Genomic DNA, 22,563 nt, shown 5'->3' on the forward strand with positions numbered 1-22,563 from the left:
GGTTTATTTATAAATATCACCGAATTGAAATACGGTGAGAGAAGTAATGACTGATCGGTTTGCGCTTGATCCTAATGTGAAACGGTGGAAAAGTTTGAAGAATTATTGATCAAGGTATAATCGATTAAATTGAGTTTTTCCATCAATAGTATCGTTGATCGTACTAATATTTGTCGTTCTTTTCCTATTTATAGATTGAATGATTTGTAGATATATAAATCTATAAAATTAATCGAATATTGCGATTACTTGTTCTTTCTTTCGATCTCGAATTAAATTTGTGGGTTATTTGCGAAAATATCTCGATTGCCTGTCAATCTATCGTGCAGTTTTTTTTTTTAATTTGATATAATATACTTAAAATTAACTAAACCATTTCTCTTCTCTTACCTCGAATCAATATATTCGATTATCTTATTTTTTGGAGTGGAAATATTTATTTATAGAAATACAAAAGACTGTTGGCAATGTGAGAAGAGATTATAAAGGAGAAGCAACGAGAAACCTGTCTAAACGAATTCCAAAAATTGAATACTCGTTTCTTCTTTTAATAAAACAACTAAAGTAATTAAAATATTTCTCAAACATACGGACAATATACGGACAAATTTAAAAACTCGGATGAATTTCCGGATGAATCTTAATTTAATATATCGCAATTAACAAGATTCGATCGAAGCGAACGCTCTTCTTTTCAAGACACCGCGTATACAGGGTTCTGTTCCAGGCTAAGCTCCGCCACCAGGTTCGCGCCGCCGCCGCTAGATGGAGGCACGCGGCCGATCGACAGAGACGGGGCGCGATGGGAAAATTCGTGACCTTGAAAAATTAATCGCGGGGGTCCTGCGGAGGGATCGATCCGTGGTATACGGGCAGCGTGGCCAGTCGAGTGTGGGAAAGCGTGGAAGGCCCTCTCTCTCTCTCTCTTTCTCCCTCCTCTCTCTCTCTCTCTCTCTCTCTCTCTCTACGAGCGCTCGTGGATCGCCGCGATAGCAGTGACCAATTAAGAGAATTAAGGGTCATTAATTAGCATCCGCTTCCGCGCCGCGTTCGACGATTCTTCGCGGCTGTGGGCGCATTATTCGAGGCCCGCTTCCGTTTCGCAATCGGCCGCTAGACACTCGTTGTTACTGGCTGCCAGTAAAGAATTTTCTCACCTAGTTTACACGCGTACACAGTATAGTCTCGCGTACTTGGATTGCGTATAGTGTGGTCGGGCGAAGAACGACGAGGAAAATTATGGATGAGGATATTTTCGAGGAAAAACGGAGAGGAGTGATGGGAAGGATAATTAAGATCGAATAACGGTATGGATGGATTCGAGGTTAGGTTCGTGTTAATTTCGATTAAACAGGTGGACCAGATCGAGGAAGAAACGAAGCTTATTTGAACGGAATAAAGTTCGGTTTCTTCGGTACGCGAGATTGAAGTCTGGTACTTTGGGCAAGGGAAAATAGGGGAAACATCGTTCACGGTGCTTTAAAGTTGCGCGAGGAGGGCACGGCGATAAAAGAAGACCGACAACACACCGACGAGAAACTTAGTCGGTCCGCACACGTGTTTGAAAAAGATCGCAATGCTCTCCCTGTACTTAATTCGCGGTACTTGAAAGTTTTCACGAAGTATATTTTGAACAAGATTTTCCGATGCGGGTACATTCACCAGTCGATAACTTCAATAGACTTACGAAGACCTATTACGAACCTAAATGAACAAATCTATCCCTGAAACTGGATTTTTCGCCATTCCGCAAAACTTTTCTGAAACAAACCGAGACAATGGAAACTTTCGCCGAGGCTTTAACATTTCTCCCTTGTTCCGACCATCGATTCAACCCGATAGAACATATTAATATATTATCCTCCTCGCTTTTCGAATCGACTCAATATCTACCAATCCATGGAAATGACCATGGATTTTTCGTAAGCGTAAATTTTTCGTTAATACATAATTTGAAGAAATATTGGAGAAACGTTACGTGCAAACAAATTTTTCATTCCGATATTCCAATATTTCTATCTACACGAGAAATATCGAACAAGAATTTAGATGCAAGCTAATCTAAATTGACACGAGAACGTTATATATTATATCACACACACGTTGCATCTCTCGCATAACCGAATATATCGAAATACATATTTTGAATAAAGTTCATCTGAGAATAATGGTTAGAAGCCACATTGGAAAAAAAAACTCTCAAAATTAACTCGGATCCTTCACTCTCGCTCGCTGATAAATTTCCCCCAACGAAGAAAACCCGCTCCCCCAACCAAGAGAGACCGAAAAAAAAAAAAAAAAAAAAAAAAAATAGGGGACGAAAAAAGAAGAAAAACGAAAGAAACCGCGCACAACGAAACGAAACGAGAAAGAGAAAGAAAGAGCAAGCTCGCGTAACGTACACATTTGCGCGAATGAAGTTGGCTGGAAGGAGAGAGGGGGCTTGGTTGACAGGCGGCGCGGAGCAAGAGGAACCGCAGGAGAAGAGGAAGAAAGGGAAAAATGCCCGAGTGAGGGAGCGAGACGAGTGATTTTTGCGATGGGAAAAGGTAGCGGGGCGAGGGGAGGAGGGGGGGGAGCGTAACGAGGGGGGAGGGGGGGGTCGATTAGCCGCGGCGAGGAGCAAAGAGGAGGAGGAGGAGGAGGAGGGAGAGAAAGAAGGTGGGCGGCATCCTTTGATCTTACGCACACACGCCACGCTGGGAAAAGGACACGCGCATATCTTCCGCAAAAGGACCCATACATATTCATGATCCCCGCGGTGTGCACGCACGCGCAAAAAGCCGCGCGAACGCGCGCACACCGACGCGCCGCGCTATCGCTTTTGTTTAACGTCGTGTGCACGCATATTGTGCGTGCGTATGCACGCCATAAATTTGTATGGCCGCTTGGGGGGCGGGGGGAGGGAGGGAGGGAGGAGCGCGCAGAATGCGCGCGTAGAAGTTTCTGCACTTAACTAACCGGGATCGGGAGGGTGTCGCCCGCCCTCTCTCCTCTCCTCCTCCCCCCTGCCCCCTGTTCCGCTTCTTCTCTCGATCGGGGAAGCTAATACCGATAATAACCGAAAGGCAAAAGTTTCCAATCCCTTCGAGTTGGTTTTTTTTTTTTTTTTTTTTTTCTTTTACTCGAAAAACGAGTAAAATGGATTGACTCGAGGAAGGAAAGGACGAAAGATTGGTTAACAACGAGCGGAAATAGACGAAGATTCGACTTGGTCTCGGGATCGGGATGATGATGCGAATTCGGTTGGAGAGGAGAAGGTTAAAAAACAAAAGGAGTGGAAAGATTTCGCGCTTGATTTCGTTGTTATCGCAACTTTTCACTCGGTTGTCCAAACACGTTCCCCTCGAAAACCCTGCGAGTCTCGTGCAGGCATCTCTTTGAAATAAAAAAAAAAAGAAGGGAGAGAGAGAGAGAGGGGGAGGGGAGGGGGGCGGGGACGAAAAACGGAAGAAAAAAAGAGAAGTCGAAAAAAACGAAGCGAGTTTCACGCGATCCACGAATATTTCTTTTTCGTTCCGTTTGGTTGCGGGGTCGAGGGGAGGGGTCGAGGGGGCGGGCGGGGGGAACAAACTATTTTTATATCGTTGAACAGCGGTAAAGCTCCGCTCCAGAGGGGCGGGGAGGGGAAAAACACGGCAAAATGGGGCACAGACACACGCATCCACGCACACACCCGATTCACGAGGATCGAGTGAGGGCGAGGCTTCGAAAGGCCGGCCGAGAACGATCGAAATTTCGATTCCGTTAATTCGGGTAGCAGGGGATTTCCAGTGTCTGCGGTCGAAAAACCCCTTCGCGAACGAAACGGGCACACGCACGGGTGAAATCCTCGCGGAATTGGAGCGTTACAGTGACGATTAAAAAGCCGATTGATTGACGCTCCGTTCGATCGGACGCGTCGCCCATCAACGATTTATTTATTTAGACGGTAGACCGTATCCTCCCTGTAATTCGACAAACTGAGTTGGTCGAACGCTGGTTCGAACGCTTCTGTTCAACAGAAGCAGGATACGACGGAAGATGGGGAAATAAAAATCGACAATCGGGTGAACAAACAATCTCGCGAGACTCGATGATCGTTTTTCTCGTTTCTCTTCTCCTTTTTTATTTTCCTGGTTGCGTTTCTTCTTTGTTCGTTTATTTATTTATTTATTTATTTATTTATTTCATTCTTTTTTTCGATCCTTTCTCGTTCGATCTGGTGTCGATTCGAAAGTTGGCACGAGAAGTGGCACGCGTGGGAAGGTTTGTTCGTCGCCTCGTTAGAAATTCAGATGGCGCGCGATTCGTATTTGCGTTTTATTGCTGAATTATGCCGAATTAAAAAGAGCCGGGATTGGACGATGATCTTTGACGCACGCCAATTAAATCTAATTAGGCGAGTGACTGGATATAAACTGGAGCCGGATCTCGATCTTGCAACGTTCCTTCCTTCCTTCCTTCCTTCCTTCCTTCCTTCCCTCTCTTTTTTTAATTTTTAATCCGAGCGAGACCGACTCGCGTGACTCCCGAAGTTTTCGAGAAGTTTCCTTCCTCCAAGGAATATGCAAATTCGATGGCTCGATTTGAAAAGCATCTTAACGATGTTTACACCTTCGTTTCGGGATCAAAAATCTGACGAGAGGAAGATGCACGCCGTGTTTCTCACCTAAATTTAGAAAATCGAAGGAAACAAACCTACTATTCGTACTATACGATCCCACTCTCCGTTTAATCATTCAGGAAACAAAGATCTATCGATATATCGACGTATCGATACGACACGAGGATCGAAGTATCTTTCTCTGGAAACGCAGCAGCATCGATATTTTCTTTTCAACAAACATCGCACATGCAAAGCACATTTCTCAAATCTACACTTTTCCACTATTCCATCCAAGCAAAAAAAAAGAAAAAAAAACAAAATCCCACCCCATCGAACTCGCGTTGATCAAATGAACAACCTCAAGAATCATCTCGAGAGATGAGAAGAACCTTCCTTTCAATTTTCACATCTCTCCAAAAAAGGAGAATCCTCTTCCCTCTCCCCCCCCCTCCCCTCCTTTTTTTCAATCGCGCACGCAATCGCAGCGCGAATTCACCTACGCTGAAGGAGAGGAGAGGAGAGGAGAGGAGAGGACAGGGACGTTAATCGCCGCGTATCCGCATCGAACGACGCGAGAAAGCGAAACGACGCGATTCAACGGCGGGAAAAATTGGCCGCGCGAACCATCGGCGTGAATTGGGCGAGCGAATTGGGGGGGGGGGGAGGGGGAGAGGGCGGCCGGCGCCCGGCAATTTACCTGCTGCGCAACGTTTCCGGCCGAGCGAGAAACGGCCGGAGCCACGTCCGAATACACGCGGAGGGGATCGATTCCACGTGAATTACATCGGGGAATGCGCGGTCGAATTCGTCGTTCTGGCCGAGAGGAGAGGAGAGGAGGGGAGGGATCATTCAAGGCCACAGTCAATTTATCTGCCGACGCGGTTTCGTACGCGCGTCATTTTTCATTAACTGTTGGCGGGTTGGGAAGGGGATGGCCGATTCCGGGAACGCTTTTTATGGAAATTAAAAAAGGTGGATGGCCGAAATTTTCTTTAAGATATCGCTTTCAACTCTTTAAAACGTGTAATCTTACGGGACAATGTACCATCGAATGGTATTTTTATCCGAAATTGGATCGAGCGGTATGAAAATATTGTTTTTAAAGTTTTTGAGTTTTGTATGAGTTTTCGACGAGTTCGATCTTTGGTTATCGAATAACCAAATTGTTTCGAAATTGTTTCTACTCGTTAAGAAATTTAAAAGTAGGAGAGAGCACGTTATCAATTTATCGCGATAAATTGCCCTGACGAATCGAGGATGCATCTTGGCAATTTTACTTTATTATTAAAACGTCCAGCAACAACATAGATTTTTACAGTATTCCACAAATTTTCTCTCTCCTCGCGCGTAGACGATAACAGACGAAATATTAAAATATAAGAATATAATTTACACGTTAATTTGTGCGTGGAAATCGTGTGGAGTTGTTGTTGGTTCGCCCGGAGTGCAAAGGGTTAAAAATTGGAAATTTACTTACGATTTAAGCTGCAATAGCAAACATGTGAATCCGTGTATAAGCTACAACTAATTTCATTTCGCGAGACGATTTAACGAATAATAAAATTAATATCGAATGATGATCGATCAAGAAAGAAGGTTTAATAACAAAATCGTAGAGTAACGTTTCCAAATATTTGTGACACGAAAAGCTAAAAAAGGGGCAAACTTGCCAACAATCTTTCCAGCACGACGAGTAGAATCTTGAAAAAAATGTCGAAAAAAAGAAACGCAATTTCCTTGAATTTCTTTTACGAATCTGTTCTCCACGAACGTGTGGAGAAATAAGCTCTTAGTTTTTCAAATTTCACGTGTACAACTCGTGCTACTAGGAAGGGACCCGATCGAACGATCGCACGCCCGGTTGGCCGGCATCCGCTTCCGAGAAAGGATCCGCGATTCAAAAAGCGCCGCCCCTGCGGATTCCAGGCGGGCCGCGATCTTACATAATTCCGCGCGAGAGAGATCGTGGAATCGGCCCTGTTCCACGAGCCTCTAGGGCCGGGCTAACGATTCCAGATAGCCGACTAGGATCTCTATCCAGGACCCCCGACGATTCCTTTAATCCGCCGTTCCAGAAATTCGTTCCCCGAACACCACCACACCGTTTCCAGGGAATTAAAATTATTTTCTTATCCCATAAGGATTTTTCCATTCTATTTAATTAATACGAAATATAAATGATAAAATATAACCGTGTTACCTCACCTCTAACGCAAATTTCGAATGGGATGAAATCGTGGTTAGTAATCGACGTTATTTTTATGCTGTTACAATTGTTTCAAGATACTTTTAAATATATTGTATACTTTTCATTACGAGGTGTTCTCGCAGCTATATCGTCACCTTGGCGAAAGGATGTTAAAAGAAAAGTAGAGGTGAAGTCGAGGAAAGAAAACGAGGCACGGAAATGGACGAATCGTCGAGGAGAAGAGAAGAGGAGAGAGAGAGAGAGAATGGAGGAGCAGCGTGGAAAAGACGGAGACGGGTGGAGGATGGGGTCCGTATAAAGGGCAGAGAGGGGCCCAGAGAACGTGGAGGACCACCCGAGAGAGGAGTTCAGGACTGGTTGGGAACCGGCGGCGCACGCCATACCTTTGGGGGGTCCCTTATCTTCCGCGTCTGGCCGGGACCATCCGGGACAGCCAAGACCTGTCCGCGGACCTTTTGCTCCCGCGACCATTTCTGCATCCTATTATCGATCAATAACCGCGTTGCATAATCCCGCCACTTTCCTTTCCTTTTCCTTTTTTTGGGAAAATGTTCGCAACTTTATAAAGGTGAGTCTTTGTAAAGTTATCGTGCTCATATAAATATTTACATATATATGCGCAATTTTCAGATGTTACGTTTCGTTTCGAAAAAGAGACTTGACGTTATGGTGGATTGTGAATTTATTTATTTCTGTTTCAAAAATGTTTCACGTAGTGATTCCTCTCGTAAGAAATGTACGTATATTTTGAAAATGTCTTTGAGTTAAACGTTCTCATCTCTGATCAAGCAAAATCTCAGATCGAATATATATATATATATAATTATTCAGAGCTAGAGATTATATTCCCCTTTAAATTTCATTTTAGGAGGGACAGGGATTCAAGATGGGATATTTTTCTGGAAAAAAAAAAAAAAAGGAACTTTTCGCGTATCACTTTGAGTTGTAACAACACTGCTTTGCATAAATGAAATATATATTCGAGGCTGGCAAAGGCCACTGTAAGAGGGGGAGGACGAGATACGAGAGCCGGAATCGATGGATATCGGTAAACGGAATAACGATTAGCCGGTGTATTATTTTTTCACCGTACTCGAAATCTTCGTATCGACCGGTTATGAATAATTGGTCTCGTTAGCCGCTGCCACGCAATCAATTACGCCTCCCCCCCCCCCTTGTCCATAATCCCTGAACGCCGCGGTTTATTATTGCAAACTTCATAATTTCGAACGTCCCTGCTTATCCCGAGCTGGAGCTCGATCGGAGTTCGTTCCATCCAATCAAAAAAAAAAAAAGAAAAAAAAGAATTGAATCAATCGATAAATAATATCGGATTTCTTCATGAAAATTCACTCTCCACCGTTTTTTCAATATACAAAAGGCTATCCTATAAAAAGACTTCTTATTACGGAAAAAAAAGAAAAAAAAAAAGATAATTTAAAAAATTACGAGACAAGACGAAAAGATGGATTTTAAAAAATTTCGATCGACTCGATGCTACGTATATATATATATACCATAATAAATAACCCCGAAACGAAATGTTATACGCAAGATGTACGTGCAAGATACTTCACGAAATAGAAGAGATGGAAACGAGAGGAGGAGGAGGAGGAGGTCGGCGAAAGCGAGCAAAGGAAGAAGACGCAACAAGAAAGAGAGAGAGAGAATGGAGAAGGGAGCGAGAGGAGGGGAACGGAGATGGAGAGATAGAGAGACAAGAGCAGAAGGGGAGAGCGGAGGAGAGAGAGAAAGAGATATTCTCATTGTGAAGAAAACCGTATGCGTACGTAGAAGACGTGAGATCCGTTGGACCCGCATGCGGACCTTATTGTGTCCCAAAAGAGCGTATACGGTAGGTACCTTAATGTCGGCACGGATGAAAGCATGGGCCTTCCTTTGTCTTTCGTTCGTGAAGCTGCCACAGTAAGTAGCGTGCTCTGCGGGTAGCCCTGCACTACCATTCCTCCACTACCGTTCTTCCCTTTATTTCCATCTCTTTTCTGCTCCCGGCAGACGCAACGTCCCTTTGTCCCTCCTCTCCGTACGTCCTCTCTTCTTTTCTTTTTTTCCCTTTTTTCGCGAATCGCCAAAGTTGGATCCGATTTTTCTCCTCGGTGGGGAGGGGGCGTTTGATGAATAACGAAACGACGAGATCGTGGAAAATCTTCTTCGTTCGTGAATCGAGGAATAAAATTTCAGTTCAGTAATTTCGAATTAATTTTGAATTTACGAGTCGATCAAATTTGTATCGAATTATTTATCAGCAGCGTGCGTGATACTTGTTTTTTGTTACTCGTTGTTAGTAATTATCTGATCGAATTGTTATTGGATAGGTGGTGAAAAGGGAGAGAAAGTATATTCAATCGAGAATATGTAGTATATAAACGATTTTTGTGGCCAAGGTTTACTCGTTTATTTATTAAAATAATTTTTTTTCTTTTCTTCTTGGTTGCGATTATTTGTTGGATCGGCAACAAAACGACGAGCGACGTTAAATTAGAATTAGAGATGACTCTCTTTGAAAGAATGAAGCGAAATGAGATTCGTTTCGAGATTGGATATCATCTACTGGCAACCCATTAAAATTTCACGAGCCACCAGTTGAAACTCGCAAAATTCTGCTTTTCCCTCACCGTCACAACCACCTTTAAACGATTTGCATTCCCTTTTTCAGAAAAATTCTCTCAGAAACGTGACTCCATCAAGAAACGCGATCCTGCAAAAATGTTACATAACTTGAAAAACCAACTCGGGCAAAAAACATTTTTGCTGTCAGTAAAATATTCCATTTCAAAGGTAACAGATTTTTAGTTTTAGCTACGTTTCAACGTCAACCAACTCTGTTACGATTTCTATTACTAACTCTTGTCCAAGATATCTAAATTTTAATAATAAAACCCCCAAGGAAACAAATCCCTTTCCAATTGTCAAAAACAGATTGACGATTATACTCACTTTTTTAACTTTTGACCATAATTTTTCAATTTTAAATGAGACGATCGATTTCGACGATCTGGCTCTCCCTTTTTTTTCCTTTTTTTTTTTTCCTTTCTCCCTTTTCAACTGCAACTTGAAAATATCGAAAAAAAAATCATCCGTTCGCCCGCAAGAAAAATATATACAACACACAACACGATTTTGGAAACTCATCCATTTCAACGACCCTTTTGTTGAAACTCGAATTTATCCCCACGAAATTACAATCAAAATTCTTTCTTAAACGGTTAAAATTTAACAACAACAAACCGAAAGGGCAAAATCAATTCGATATTACAGCGAAGCCTGCCCAATTCCTGCATCTATACGGCCGTACGTATAGAACGTTGGGAACGGTGCTCGACGATGGTACCACGGTTGGTACCTTCCCCGGCACAAAAGGACCCGGTTATTAATGTCACAATGTTACAGAGGAGCGTATTCGTCGTCGTCGTCGTCGTCGTCGAGTTGCATGCTGAGGCGCAAAGACGATTCACGGCGACGACGGGGTCGACATTGCCCGGTACACGATATATAATTCCCCGTTCACCGATAATTATTGCGACCCGCCAACTTTCCACAATGGCCCCTCCCTCCCTCGGCCACTCTCGTTCGTACGAGAGACGAACCTCGTAATAAAGTGACATTAGGCCGTGCATGCGATTCCGCGATAAACTTTTGAAATTTATACCACCCTCTCCTTCCCCGGACCGATACACACCCTTGTCGTTTCCTTTAAAGGAAAGCGCACGTTCCTTTCGTTCGGTAAACGATGGTTGAGGCAAGGCAGGAGACGTTTTCGTTTTGCGAATTCTTTGGTAATTGCGAGGGAGGGAGGGTTTTTAGCGATCGGTTGATTAATGCTTTTAAAGGGATAATAAATCATGGGAGAGAAAGTAAGCAAGTATGCAGTTTCGTTGTTGTTGTTGTTGTTGTTGTTGTTGTTGTGAAACGAGGAATTTAAGATTCTAGTCGATGTTTATAAGTATGTATATATGCGAGGAGTGGAGAGATGTTTGGAATGTTTGTGTTCTCTTCTTGTTTGTCGCGTGATAACGTTGGATCAAGAAGTTTGTCGTGCGTCACAACTTTTGTTTTGCAATCGAACGAAGTCTGTAGTCTTCTTGGTCGATCCGTTTGTTCGTTTGGAAATTACACGCTCCTCCTCCTTTTTTTTTTTCTCGTTTTAATATATAACGCGGGACTACAGCTACGTGGACTACATCTCGAAATTTTTTATATAGATGGATATTCAATTGATATTCAGACAGACGAATCGTGTCGTCGTATGCGAAATTCAGAGAGTGAATTTTTAAAAAGAGCGGGATGAAAGTTGTTCCTTTTTCCACGGAATAAATATATAATTACGAATAAATAAATCCCGCCATTCTTTACCATTCTTTTATCGCAACTCATATATTTTAATTCGTACGTAAGTAACCAAAAGGAACGAATGGATGGAAAAACTCGAACGAAATAAATCCGAGGATCGCGTAATTGCGGAAAATTTCAAATTTTCATCCATCCCTGGGAAACCGCGCTTTAATCCACGAAAACGCGCCACCCTCTCCTCCTCCCTCCTCCTCCCTCCCCTCCCCCCCGTAAATAGAAATCCTGTAATTACGAGCAAAAGGGTAAAAATTTCCAACTGTTCGCGTTGCGGAAAGAGAATAGAAGGGAGAGAACGATAAGGATTAAAAATTATGTCCATTTGTTTCGTACGAAACCCTTTGATGAAACGCACACGTGTAATATCCTGTCGAGAGCAAGGAGAAATAAAGAAGAAGAATCGGGGATTTCGAGAGAGCGGTTTGGTCATCGCACGATTACCAGCGTCGGAGTCGGTATCGATTAAACCAAGAGTCGCAGAGACTTCTTTCCACGGCTCGGTTGAGGGCAGCTCGATGATTTATTATATCCACTCTTTGCAGGCACACGAATCTACGAGTTTCGGCGGCTAGCAGTGCCACTCGACCTCCGTGGTGGAGCGTGACAGTGGCAGGTTTGGAGGAATTATAATTGGAAAAAAAGCATGGAGGAGGAGCATGCCGTGCGGGGACACGTTGCCATGACTAACGTTAATCGAGCTACGCACACACTCTCTCGTTCGTCTAATTACGAATGCGTACTACAAAGCGTATCGAGTGTCGAGCGACACGAGTGGTGAAATCAAAATAGGTGATCCGCACGCGCCTCCTCGGATCACGTTCGAGGGCACCGATTCTTTTTCTCTCTCTCTCTCTTTCTTCTTCTTCTTCTTCTTCTTTTTTTGTAAAGTAACGAGAAATTTTTATCATTTCCACGATTTATTTATTAATTGTAGTCATTGTTTCGGTTGGAGTTATTAATGTAATATCATTCGATCGAAATTTTAATTCGAGGTCGTTTTATGAAATAAGATCGGAGCGAGTGAAATCGTTAGGTTAGGCTAAATCGTAGAATTTTAAAAATGATTAAAATGATGTATAATTTAAGGAGGAAAGGATTGTATTTTTAACGATTTCTATTTTCCCGTAGAATCATTTCGTATAATATCGTATTACGTAAAGAAATATAATTCCGCGCATTCTCCTTGATCATAACACTTCCTTGTTCCTCGTTTTCTTATTATTCTACAATCACGAAGCCCCTTACGAAAATTACTTATGAATTTTCGAGTAAAATTGAAACAGCGATTAACGCCACCACCTCGAGAAGAATAATTCTAAATTATCGTTATTATTACACATTTTATTATAAAAAAAAATTTAATTCTATCTCGAAATTATCGTTATACCCTTTTCAATATCAAATGGAAAGAAGATATATCGTTAATATTTAGACGGAGTAGGATACGTTCTCTCTTGAATATCAACGCGCACAACACCTCGTACAATTTTCATGGAACAACGGTAGCCAGTGGAAAGGCTAGTGCAGGCAGTGCAGGCAATGATACACTGGAATCTAGAAAACTACCAATTAATCCCAGGATTTCCTTCCTCCACGCTGGGACACGTTCGATCCGCCGAGCGGAAAGAGGTTTCGCGTGCTCGATAATTCCAGATTCACGAGGATGTGACGAGGGAGAAGGAAGAGAGAAGGTGGAAGAGAGGAAGCACGGGGAGGTTCCATCCGTGATTCCGGAAGCGGAACGATACGCTTCCTGGCTTGTTCTAATTGCTCCTTCGAACGTTTTCAATAAGAGGAAAACGCGACGTCGTGGATGAGAAAATTTTCAAACTTTCTCGATCAACGCAGATGAAAATTTATTTCGTATTAAGTTTTAAACGATTTTTCGAGGAATAATATTCATTTCTCACAGACTTTGGGTATACAGAGAGGTTGGACAATAACGGATGGTTTTGTTATTAAAATTCTCGTTCCGCAAGAGAATTTCTCCGCGATTCGATAAGAGGATTCACGGAATAAAAGAGAAGAAGGACGGTCAGACTTAGTTGGCGGATCCACTCGAATATTAAGATCACGACCAATGATACGTAACCCCCTGAAGAGTTTCTGAATCATCGGCCCCGAGTTTGCCACCCCCGAGGAATTTTCAGAGAGACAATGGCCCGTCTGCGTCGCGACTCTCTCGTCAGATAAGAGACGACGCGATCTTCGATAGAGGAACGCTCATTTTTCCTATGCACGAATCAGATAAAACGGATCGCTATTCCCGTACGATCAATTTCAGATAAATATACGCGTTGCGTTTACACCTAATGTCTGATCCTTTCGGTTTCGTGAGAGCCTTTCCATTCACGAGCACCCAAAAAAACGATAAAAAGTTGTCGATTCCGAGAGAGTTCGCAAAGAATATTTCGGATGTCGGAATCGACACGATTTAATTATTCGAACGAAATAAACGGAAGATAGAAGACCCTGTGAGTGAATACGCTACGTCGTTAATTCACGAGGCGAAACGTGTTCGTTGCGAAACATTGCGCAAACATGGAAGAAATTTCGAAGCGAACGTTCATTCTCAAGTTTCCACACGACGCAAATCCCAAATATAGAAACTTGCCCCATTACTTCTCCTCTCCCCTCGAATTTCCTATTTATTGCCTCGATAACCCGAAATTAACTTGCGCGTAGAATAAAACTTTCGAAATTTCGAGTTATTTTTCATTCGTTCCGCGTATACCCCTCATTTCGTATCCCTAAATCAACCCCTAACGATAGTTCTCTGCACTCCGTGCGGAGAGAAGTGGGACGTAGTAGCGACAAAGGAAGGCCAGGCCATTATGCAAATACGAAATAATAATAAGCCCGAAAAGGCAGAAACGGAGAAATTACTTTCCGCGGGCTGGTACCGTCGCGAGGAGGATCGCGACTCGATTCTAATTGTTTAGGAATTGCGCGAATCGCGGCCAATTAGCGGCATGCACCGCCCAAGGGACGGGGGCACGTGAGGGTTAACCGAATAATTTAAATTAATAGGACGGCGGATAGGGAAACGGTTGATGGTCGGTTTCGCGACGGAACTTCTTTAAACGTCTCCCCCTTCTCGAGTCCTTGATCCGCACGCTTCATATCTCGCGCACGCCACGAATTTTTACGCCCGGCGGATTGGCACCAGCTTTCGATTTAACGGTATAACCATTCTTTTCTGTTTCGTACGTTTCGCGACTAGGATAGGCGATAAAAAATGGTTTTTTTTTTTATCATATCAAGAAATGCCGAGGAAATAAAGATACGTATAATTTCGTTTTTATTATATTAATATCAGAATAAAAGATTTCATAATGTTCATGTGTTTTTTTGAATTAAATTAATCGAAATCTGAATGATAGATATGTAATATGTAAATTAAGTACTTACCTGTTTGAACGTTTTTTTACATTTCAATGAAATTTCGAAAATGTGCTCTCAATTGTTATCGAGATTATTGTGAATTTAAAATACGAAATATAAAATTTTGTTAATAACACTAATTTTCTTATTAAAAAAAGAAAAAAAATAAGAATATAAACCAAATAGAATTGCTTAAAAATCAATTTTTTAACAAGCATTTTATTTCATCTAAGAACTTTCTAAATAAGCAAATAGAATATTAATGCGTGTGAAATTAATCTTAGAATATTTCTCTATATGATTATTTTAAATAAGCCGTTAATTTTCCCTGCGTTTCCGACAGAGAGGACAGTTATTTCAAGACAGAAACAAGTTGCCGAAAACTTTGCGAACGCCCGACGAGTTCCCGAGAATTTAAACAACAAAAACATGACGCAAGGATAATATTTTGCATCTTTCACGAGACAGTTGTGCGTCATCGTCGTTGTGACGCGTTTAGAGCGTTTCTAAAACTTTTGACGAAGTTAAACTTTACACAAAGGTACGCCGAGGTAAGCATATTAATTTTAATTTCTAAAATTTACACGATAATCAAAAATTAAGGCAAATATGCCGGGGAAAGAAATATTTTTAACGGGATTCCGGTTTAAGGACTCTTTATCACGAGATAACCGTAAAAATGAATTGTGCGATACAACAAAATAAATAACAAAATAGATAAAAAATGCAGATACGTACGTTTAATTTGTAAAAGTGTCTCGATAACGTACGAAATAAAATAAAATAAAGTAAACGAACGGAATATTGTTAGATTGAAGAAGAATGAGAAGATAAGAATAAATTTTTATCCATGAACGATAGATTTTAATTTATTTATTATTTTGGATTTTGATTTGGAAAAAGTTTATGATATAATTATAATTGATGATTGATTAAAAATTAATTGACTTACCAATGTAATGATCGTGCCATGCCAGGACACCACAGAGGAGAGCCAAAGTTTTTCCACTTCCTGTCGGGCTTTCCAAAAGACAGTTCTCTCCTTTTACACAACCTTGTATAAGCTGTAAAAATATAATAATATGATACATCAATGATATCCTTTATTAACGAAACACTTTTTCATTGCTATATATATTTCTTTCAAGTTATTAAGTTGTTTAAATTATAATATTCTTACTTTATTCATTACAGCAATCTGGCACGAATATGGCTTGACAGGTAGTTTTACTTTAATACCAGATATCAATAGCTCGTGTTGTATTTCTATTTCTTGTTTCTTCTTATGTTTTTTCTTCTTATGTCTACGTTTACGTTTAGATATCTTAGACGTATGTTTATCAGAAGAGTCAGAATCGCTATATTTTCCAACATTGCTTGTGTTTAATTTTGATCTTTGTTTATTCCAATTGAACATTGAAATCTTTGAATTTGTATAAAACATAGATTCCGTATCATCTTCATTTGACTCTATACTGTCAGTACTTTGTTCAAATTTATTCAAAGTCTTTTCATCATAGCTTATATTTGAAATCAATGGAGAAGTAGATTTCTTTTCACTTTCTACTATTTCATTATTTTGCAAGTTATCACTTTCATCGCTGGTCACTTCAATATTATTGATTGGACTTTTTGAACAAAAACATTCTTCATTCTGAGACTCTTCGCTTATTGAATGATGTCTCTTTAGACTTAACTTACTCATACTGAAAACAGAAATATACGCAGGGAACTAGAGTCACACAAATGTTATATTTTTCCAAATAAAAGATATATAAGATCGTTGAGTCGTAAAAAAAAAAAAAAAAAAAATACTATGCTATTTCAAAGCTTTTTTAATAAAATTCATACGATGTCATCATAAAATGAATGTAAAAATTTGCAGAAACAAAGCAACAAATTAATATAACCTCAAAAATTGTATACGTTATCACGTGTATCGTTACATACTTTGCTTCTTCAAGCCACTCCTCGATCTTTATCTTGAATACCGTATAAATGATATATCCAAACACTGCAATAATTACACAAATCACAAACATCGATTGACACCGGTTAAATCGAGAAGAAACAGCTGATGAATTATTATGCACGCGTCACACGCGTTTCCCGCCTTTACCTAGCCTTCACATTTCATTCTAAATTTACGTCATGTCAGAGCGCGATATTTAAATTATATTTTCACAACAATTTAAAAATATTTTTACGCAAACAGAACGAACAGAATTGCAATAATATAAACGAAATACGAAAATTACAGATGAAATTTGAACTTTTTCCGCACGAAATTGAACTTTCCCGCATAAAATTGATAAACGTCAAAACGTAAAATCACGTGACCAGCTGTCGCGTGAATAACATTTAAAAGTTTCCCTTATTATCATTACTTATTTAAAAAATATTCCAAAATATAACAATATATAATAACTATCTGTCCCTCAAAATTCGAACAATATTATTATTTCGAACGATATCTCCGTCCTCCAAGATCCAAATTTAAACGACGAGTAAGTGCGCTCTCATCGTTCACTTTCGTGAACACATAAAATAATCCGTCATCAATTTCTCGACAATTCGCCGTTGAGGGACGATCATATTTATACGGGACATTATTCCACACGAATCCCGCCGAGGAAACATAATTTTTGAGGATTAGACAGGCGAAACCCGCACTCCCCCTCGAGTCTTAATTCCGATGTTGTTTCGGTGATGCGTCGTCGTCTCCTACCGTCGAGGAGAGCAAAGAAAAGAGAGAGAGAGAGAGAGAGAGAGAGAGAGAGAGAGAGAGATAAAAAATATATATATATATAATTTCCGCGTGTGATTTATACCATACAGGCTGGTCCAACGTATCAAACTTCTGATTTACGTGGTTGTTTCGTCCGTGATTTCGAAAGCGGCCCCCATCAAAGGGGGCTACGGAATTTAAAAGCCATCCGGCGCGCGTGCGACTTGAATAAGGAATTTCATTCTACGAGGAGAGGAGCATCTCGCGCTGACATGAATCCTTATCAAATTATCCGAAATTCCCACGCGCGAGTTGTACCACACATATATACACGTGTATATCTACGTGGAAGCTCGTGGATGGATATACGTTGTATATAAGGGTGTATGTGTATTTCCATATCGCGGAGCAGCGTAAAGACGTTTAAGAGAGACCGTCACGTATATGCAATGAAATTACTCAGGTTGCGGAGAGTATTTTCAGCTCACGTAGCTTTGCTTCGAACGATCCTTGGAGACCTTGCGTTTTCACACGGTTATGATGTATATCTTAATGATAACACGGTTCACGGGAGGAATACACTTTCCTCCCCGAACGTCTCGATTAATTTTTAACACAGGAGACTCTTGTCTTTTTCTTCTTCTTCTTCTTTTCTTACGATATTAAACTTTATTCTCCGAACCAACGAAATCCACTTTATAGAATAAAAAATATGGAATCAATATGGAATTTATCGTACAATTTATAATGAACACGTATATTACGTAGATAGTTTAAAGGGATAACGAATAAATATTGGAAATCCGGTTGAAGCAACAGACAAAATGTCCCTTACAATTCGATATTCGATGGACAGTTGAGCGATTACGGGCTTCGTTCGGAGCACGACTAAAATTGAAAATGTCGGGCGAGGAGGAAAAGGACGATCGGATTAATAGTAATATGCAACCGTATCTAATAATGTACGAGCTATAAACGCGTCCTCAACGTTTTACGATCGCGAGACGTGATTTACTTGTCGGTTTCCCGGCGTCTGGTCGCTCCAGCGAGGGATTTCATGTTGGAATCGTAACAGCCGCTCGGCTGTAAGTTATGCACAGCCAGTGTGATATCCATAAAATACTGTCGTGGAAGGGTCCGAGGAAGTCATTACTATAGGAAAGTGTGGCAAATTGCGTGTAACACCCCTGCCGAAAAGTCACAAAAGCGTCTGGATCCGGTTTACGCGCCGCCGGCTATACACGATGTGTCAACTCTTCCTCCCTCCCTTCCACCCACCCCGCTTTTTCCACGAGTGTCAAGGGATACGAATTGTGCTCAGAGGACCAATTAACCAATATGATCGATCATCGTTTAAATTTCACGACACAAATTTTCCAATTTGTTGGAAAAGTGTTTTTTTTTTTTTTTCGACGGGCAAGTAAATAATAATCGTGGCGACAACGATCAGGAGTTGAACACGATTGATCAAGCAAAAGAGAAGGGGTTGTCGCGTAATTCAATGATGAACGATGATTCGAAACGCTGCTACCTTTTTTGGACAATAGCCCGGGGATTCGAAAATGGGTGGTCGAAATGGAAGCAAGGGACGTGGAAGGTTGGAATTACGGGGAGACGATCTCGTTGGTCACCCTGCGCGAATCCGGGGAAACGCTCTTTCCTCAATGCGGCGGCCACGAGGCGGCCGAGGGACGGGGAGAAATATGAAATATAAATAAAACATATTCTTAGCAAGAAGCAAGTGCAATAAAAATGCGGGGAGATCAAGAGGGATGCCGGAGGAATACGTAATGTATTCCCCTCCCTTCCCCGCATCCTGCCTCCCCCTATCTCGTATCTCTTTCGCCTATATATTCTCATCTCTGATCTTGATCACCGACCTCTCCTCCCGATAGACGGGCAAAGTCGGGGGTGATTTCTCTACCTTTTAACCGGGGATATTTAAATTTCATCGAAATCTTTCGATCCTTTCCCTTCCAAGAATCCCAAGAATAATCACGCGTGCGACACGTGTATTCGAATCTCTCCGCACGGGACGCGACACGTTTCGTAATTTCTTATTGTTCTCCATCCATCCGGGGAACGGGATACGTTTCTCGAGAGGAAAAGATGAAAAGCGCAAAAAAAAAAAAAAAGGAAGAAGGAGACAGAGAGGAAAAAAGGAACAATTCCATAAAGGGGAATAACGTAACGTTCGAACGACCGAGAATTCCCGGCAGCATCTTCGTCACTGGAAAGGAAGGGAGGACGGGAAGGGAGAGTCATGCGGCAAACAAGCCAATAAACCGAATAAACGGTCGCCGGGACTTAATTAAGGAATGGCGACTGCATCCACGCCAACGGTGCCTTCATTTCGCCCGGCAGCTTTATCACCGGTGCTTATCTATCGGCCATGAGATAAGATAAAAGGGTCAGAGTTCAGGAGGACAGGCGTAGATACCCACCCCCTCCCCCTTTCTGCTCGAGTAGGAAACTTTGAGGGGGTGGAGGACACCATATGCGACCTTCTTCGTCCATCGGTCCTCCCCTACGCCTCCCTTTTCCCTTGCCCCCCCCCCCCTCCCCCGTCCGTTTCTCTTTCACCGTCCGAGAAAGACTTTTCCTCTTTGTTTCCTAGGGGAGGTGGAGGGGGTCGAGAATCGAGCACGTCGTGACCAGGAGCACGGCTGAAAGTAAAATAAAAGAATCATGCTGGCTGGGGACCGGGGAAACTGTCCATGTGCGCCCGTGCCAGCTACTACGGGATGTATATGTTTTGTCCGGGGGTTGCATATTCTTTCCTCGATTTTTCTTAAAGTCGAAGACGCTGAATCTTGTGAACTCTCCCCGCGAATACATTTCATAATTCGTACTTGTACTTCGAACGATGGATAAAACAGAGAGGTGTAAAAAAAGTAAAACCTCTTTTCTTTTTTTTTTTTTCTTTCTCGAAGAGCGAAAGTTTCGAGAGGAATTAATTTAATAATCGAAGTGTAAAGAAGTTTGGAGGATTAATTCTTCGAAGCGAATTCTCGTTTCGTTTGAACTTCGATCGAATATACTTTGCAGAATTCTAGAAGAGATAAGGAAGGGAGCGAATGGAACCAAGTGGAATCGTTTTTTTTGGAATTGTTTTTATTTTTAATTTATCGTGCCGTACTCGAAAAATTCGATGGGCAGCGAAAAGGGCGAGGCGGAAGGCGAGGACGAATTCGAAGGAGCGGAGTGGACAATAACTTTTCCACGGGATTGGTCGAGGGACATCGATCAGATGCGATCACGGTGGAATTAGCCGTCCCTTGCAGGACTCGAGAACTCCTTCCACCCCCTCGGTTCGGAACCACCCTTGTCCGTGTTTCTTCGACCTCGACAAAAGGCTCGTCGACGATAAATGATTCTATTAGCGTGCTCCGACAGAAACGCGTCCAAATCCACGAATTGACAATCCAGAACAAACATTTAACCCTCGGACATTTACAATACGTTCGTGAAAATATTTTCTTCTTGATCTGACTTGTTCGCTTCGTTCGCAACGAGAAACAAATCTTCGTAAAAATCTTCGTAACAAAGATTAATAATTATATACGCGTCACCTCCAACGAAAACTCACCTGTCTTTCGAATCACACCCTGGCGAAGAGTATTATTGGAGACGTCTCGACGGGGGAAGAAAGATGAAGAATGCGACGAAATGGCGTGTTCGAGGACCCATCAAATATTGCGAATGTTTCGAGGGCAGTGAAAACACGCGGGGAGGGGATGGATCGGCATGAAATATGGATAAGATCGGTCGGAGGCCACAAAAGGAAGCGTCACGGCGAATTAATCGGTCGGCGAGGAACACGCGAGACGTGTGATTTAATAAAAAGTCTCCCTTCATCGGCGGATGGGGTGGAAACCGAGTCGCCGCATCCCCGCCGCGTAATAAGTTTAGTAGTTTCCACGAGGCCATAAAACGGGACGCGCGTACGCCGCGTGGTGCCTTGCTCCCCAGATTTCGTTCCAAGACGTTTTTACGAAATAAGGATTTTTTTTTCCTTATTCGCCCCTGTTTTACGATTACGATGACAATGTCGGGACATTTTTTTCTTTCGTCGAAAATAAGATTGGATCATCGTTCGCTTCTTCATCCGACAATAAGTATTCTCGATTTTCTTCAAGATCCCTGATCTCTCTCGTGATTTTTCTTTTGTTCTTTGGAAGATCATAGCGCGCCGTAATTTGATCATAGTGGATGATCTTGGAGAAGAGATTACAAATTTTTGTCGAAGAGAACAAACGAAACTTCTTCTTTAAATTTGAATCTTTGAGATACCTGGTTAAACGTTCGCAAGTGTTAAGAGTATTTATTAGAGAGAGGAGTGTACAATCTGATATTCAATTATTCTATTACACTTTTACATACATTACGTGTTTCCTCCTTTCACGTGTTCTCTTCTCTCGAGAATAATAAATTTCGCGTAGAGGCAAGGCGTTAGTTTGATTTAGTAAAAAAAAAGAAGGGCTCGTTCGCGCATTTCCTTCTAAAGCATTTAATTCGGTCACACCGCTTATCTTATTCCTCATGCGATCTTTAAAGCGCCGCTTTGATAATTGCACAGTGGGTAATTGCCCCAGGTGGGAACTGGCCTCGAGAAATCACGATTTCACGTCCTTATATTTTATTCGATGCTCGTATTCCAACCGTACAACTCTCTTTTAATTAATAGAAGAATTTCAAATCTGTTCAAATATTAAAGAGAAAAATATATAAAAGAATCCACTCGCGGGTAAGATTCTTCCTTCATTTCGATATATTATAACTGGCTTATCCCACACTGTTTCGTCACGGTGGCCGCGCTCTGACACAAGCTGTCATGGGTACGCGCGCCGGCCGACCGAGAAACGACGAAAGAAACAAGTTTCGCGCTCGCCCCTTATCAACACGCGATCACAACTCGTCACGCGCTGGACAGTGTTAATTTTTTTTTTCATATTTTTTTCTTTTTTTATATCACTTCCTCCCTCTTCGCCGAGACTATTATTAATTCATTATCGTGAGTTTACTAGCGAGTTTAAAACTATGTTTTAAGGATTCCGTTTAACCGTTGTTACATTACCACTTTTCCAACGATTTTTGTTTCTCGTCGATCCTTGCGGCAAATGTTAATCTCTTCAAGTATCCTGTCGGATATTGGAACGATTTTAAAGACAATGGTTTTTCTTGGAGAAAGGGATGAATTTATAAAAACTTCTCTGGAAGTCATTAGGGTGCGACTTCATTTCTCGCCAGATCAATCCCGCGGCGGGGCAGGTTAAATGGCCGGTG

At 41.7% G+C, this 22,563-nt stretch overlaps 1 protein-coding gene across 2 annotated transcripts in view; it reads right to left on the reverse strand.

Moving 5' to 3' along the window:
• LOC100872417 (Fanconi anemia group J protein homolog) overlaps positions 1-16,670 on the reverse strand; it is a 60,352-nt gene extending 43,682 nt beyond the window's left edge. For both annotated transcript variants that reach the window (XM_086908077.1, XM_012487619.3), the window contains exons 1-3: positions 16,500-16,670; positions 15,730-16,255; positions 15,502-15,613 (exon numbers count right to left, since the gene is read on the reverse strand). In XM_086908077.1, the coding sequence (XP_086764203.1) occupies positions 15,502-15,613; positions 15,730-16,255; positions 16,500-16,591 (730 nt within the window). In that variant the 5' untranslated portion in view covers positions 16,592-16,670. The remainder of the gene's footprint in view (positions 1-15,501; positions 15,614-15,729; positions 16,256-16,499) is intronic.
• Between the last annotated feature and the right edge of the window lie 5,893 nt (positions 16,671-22,563).

Source organism: Apis florea, unplaced genomic scaffold (genome assembly GCF_048593485.1).
Source record: "Apis florea isolate Af1SG1 unplaced genomic scaffold, ASM4859348v1 contig_3036_pilon, whole genome shotgun sequence".
Lineage (NCBI taxonomy): Eukaryota > Metazoa > Arthropoda > Insecta > Hymenoptera > Apidae > Apis > Apis florea.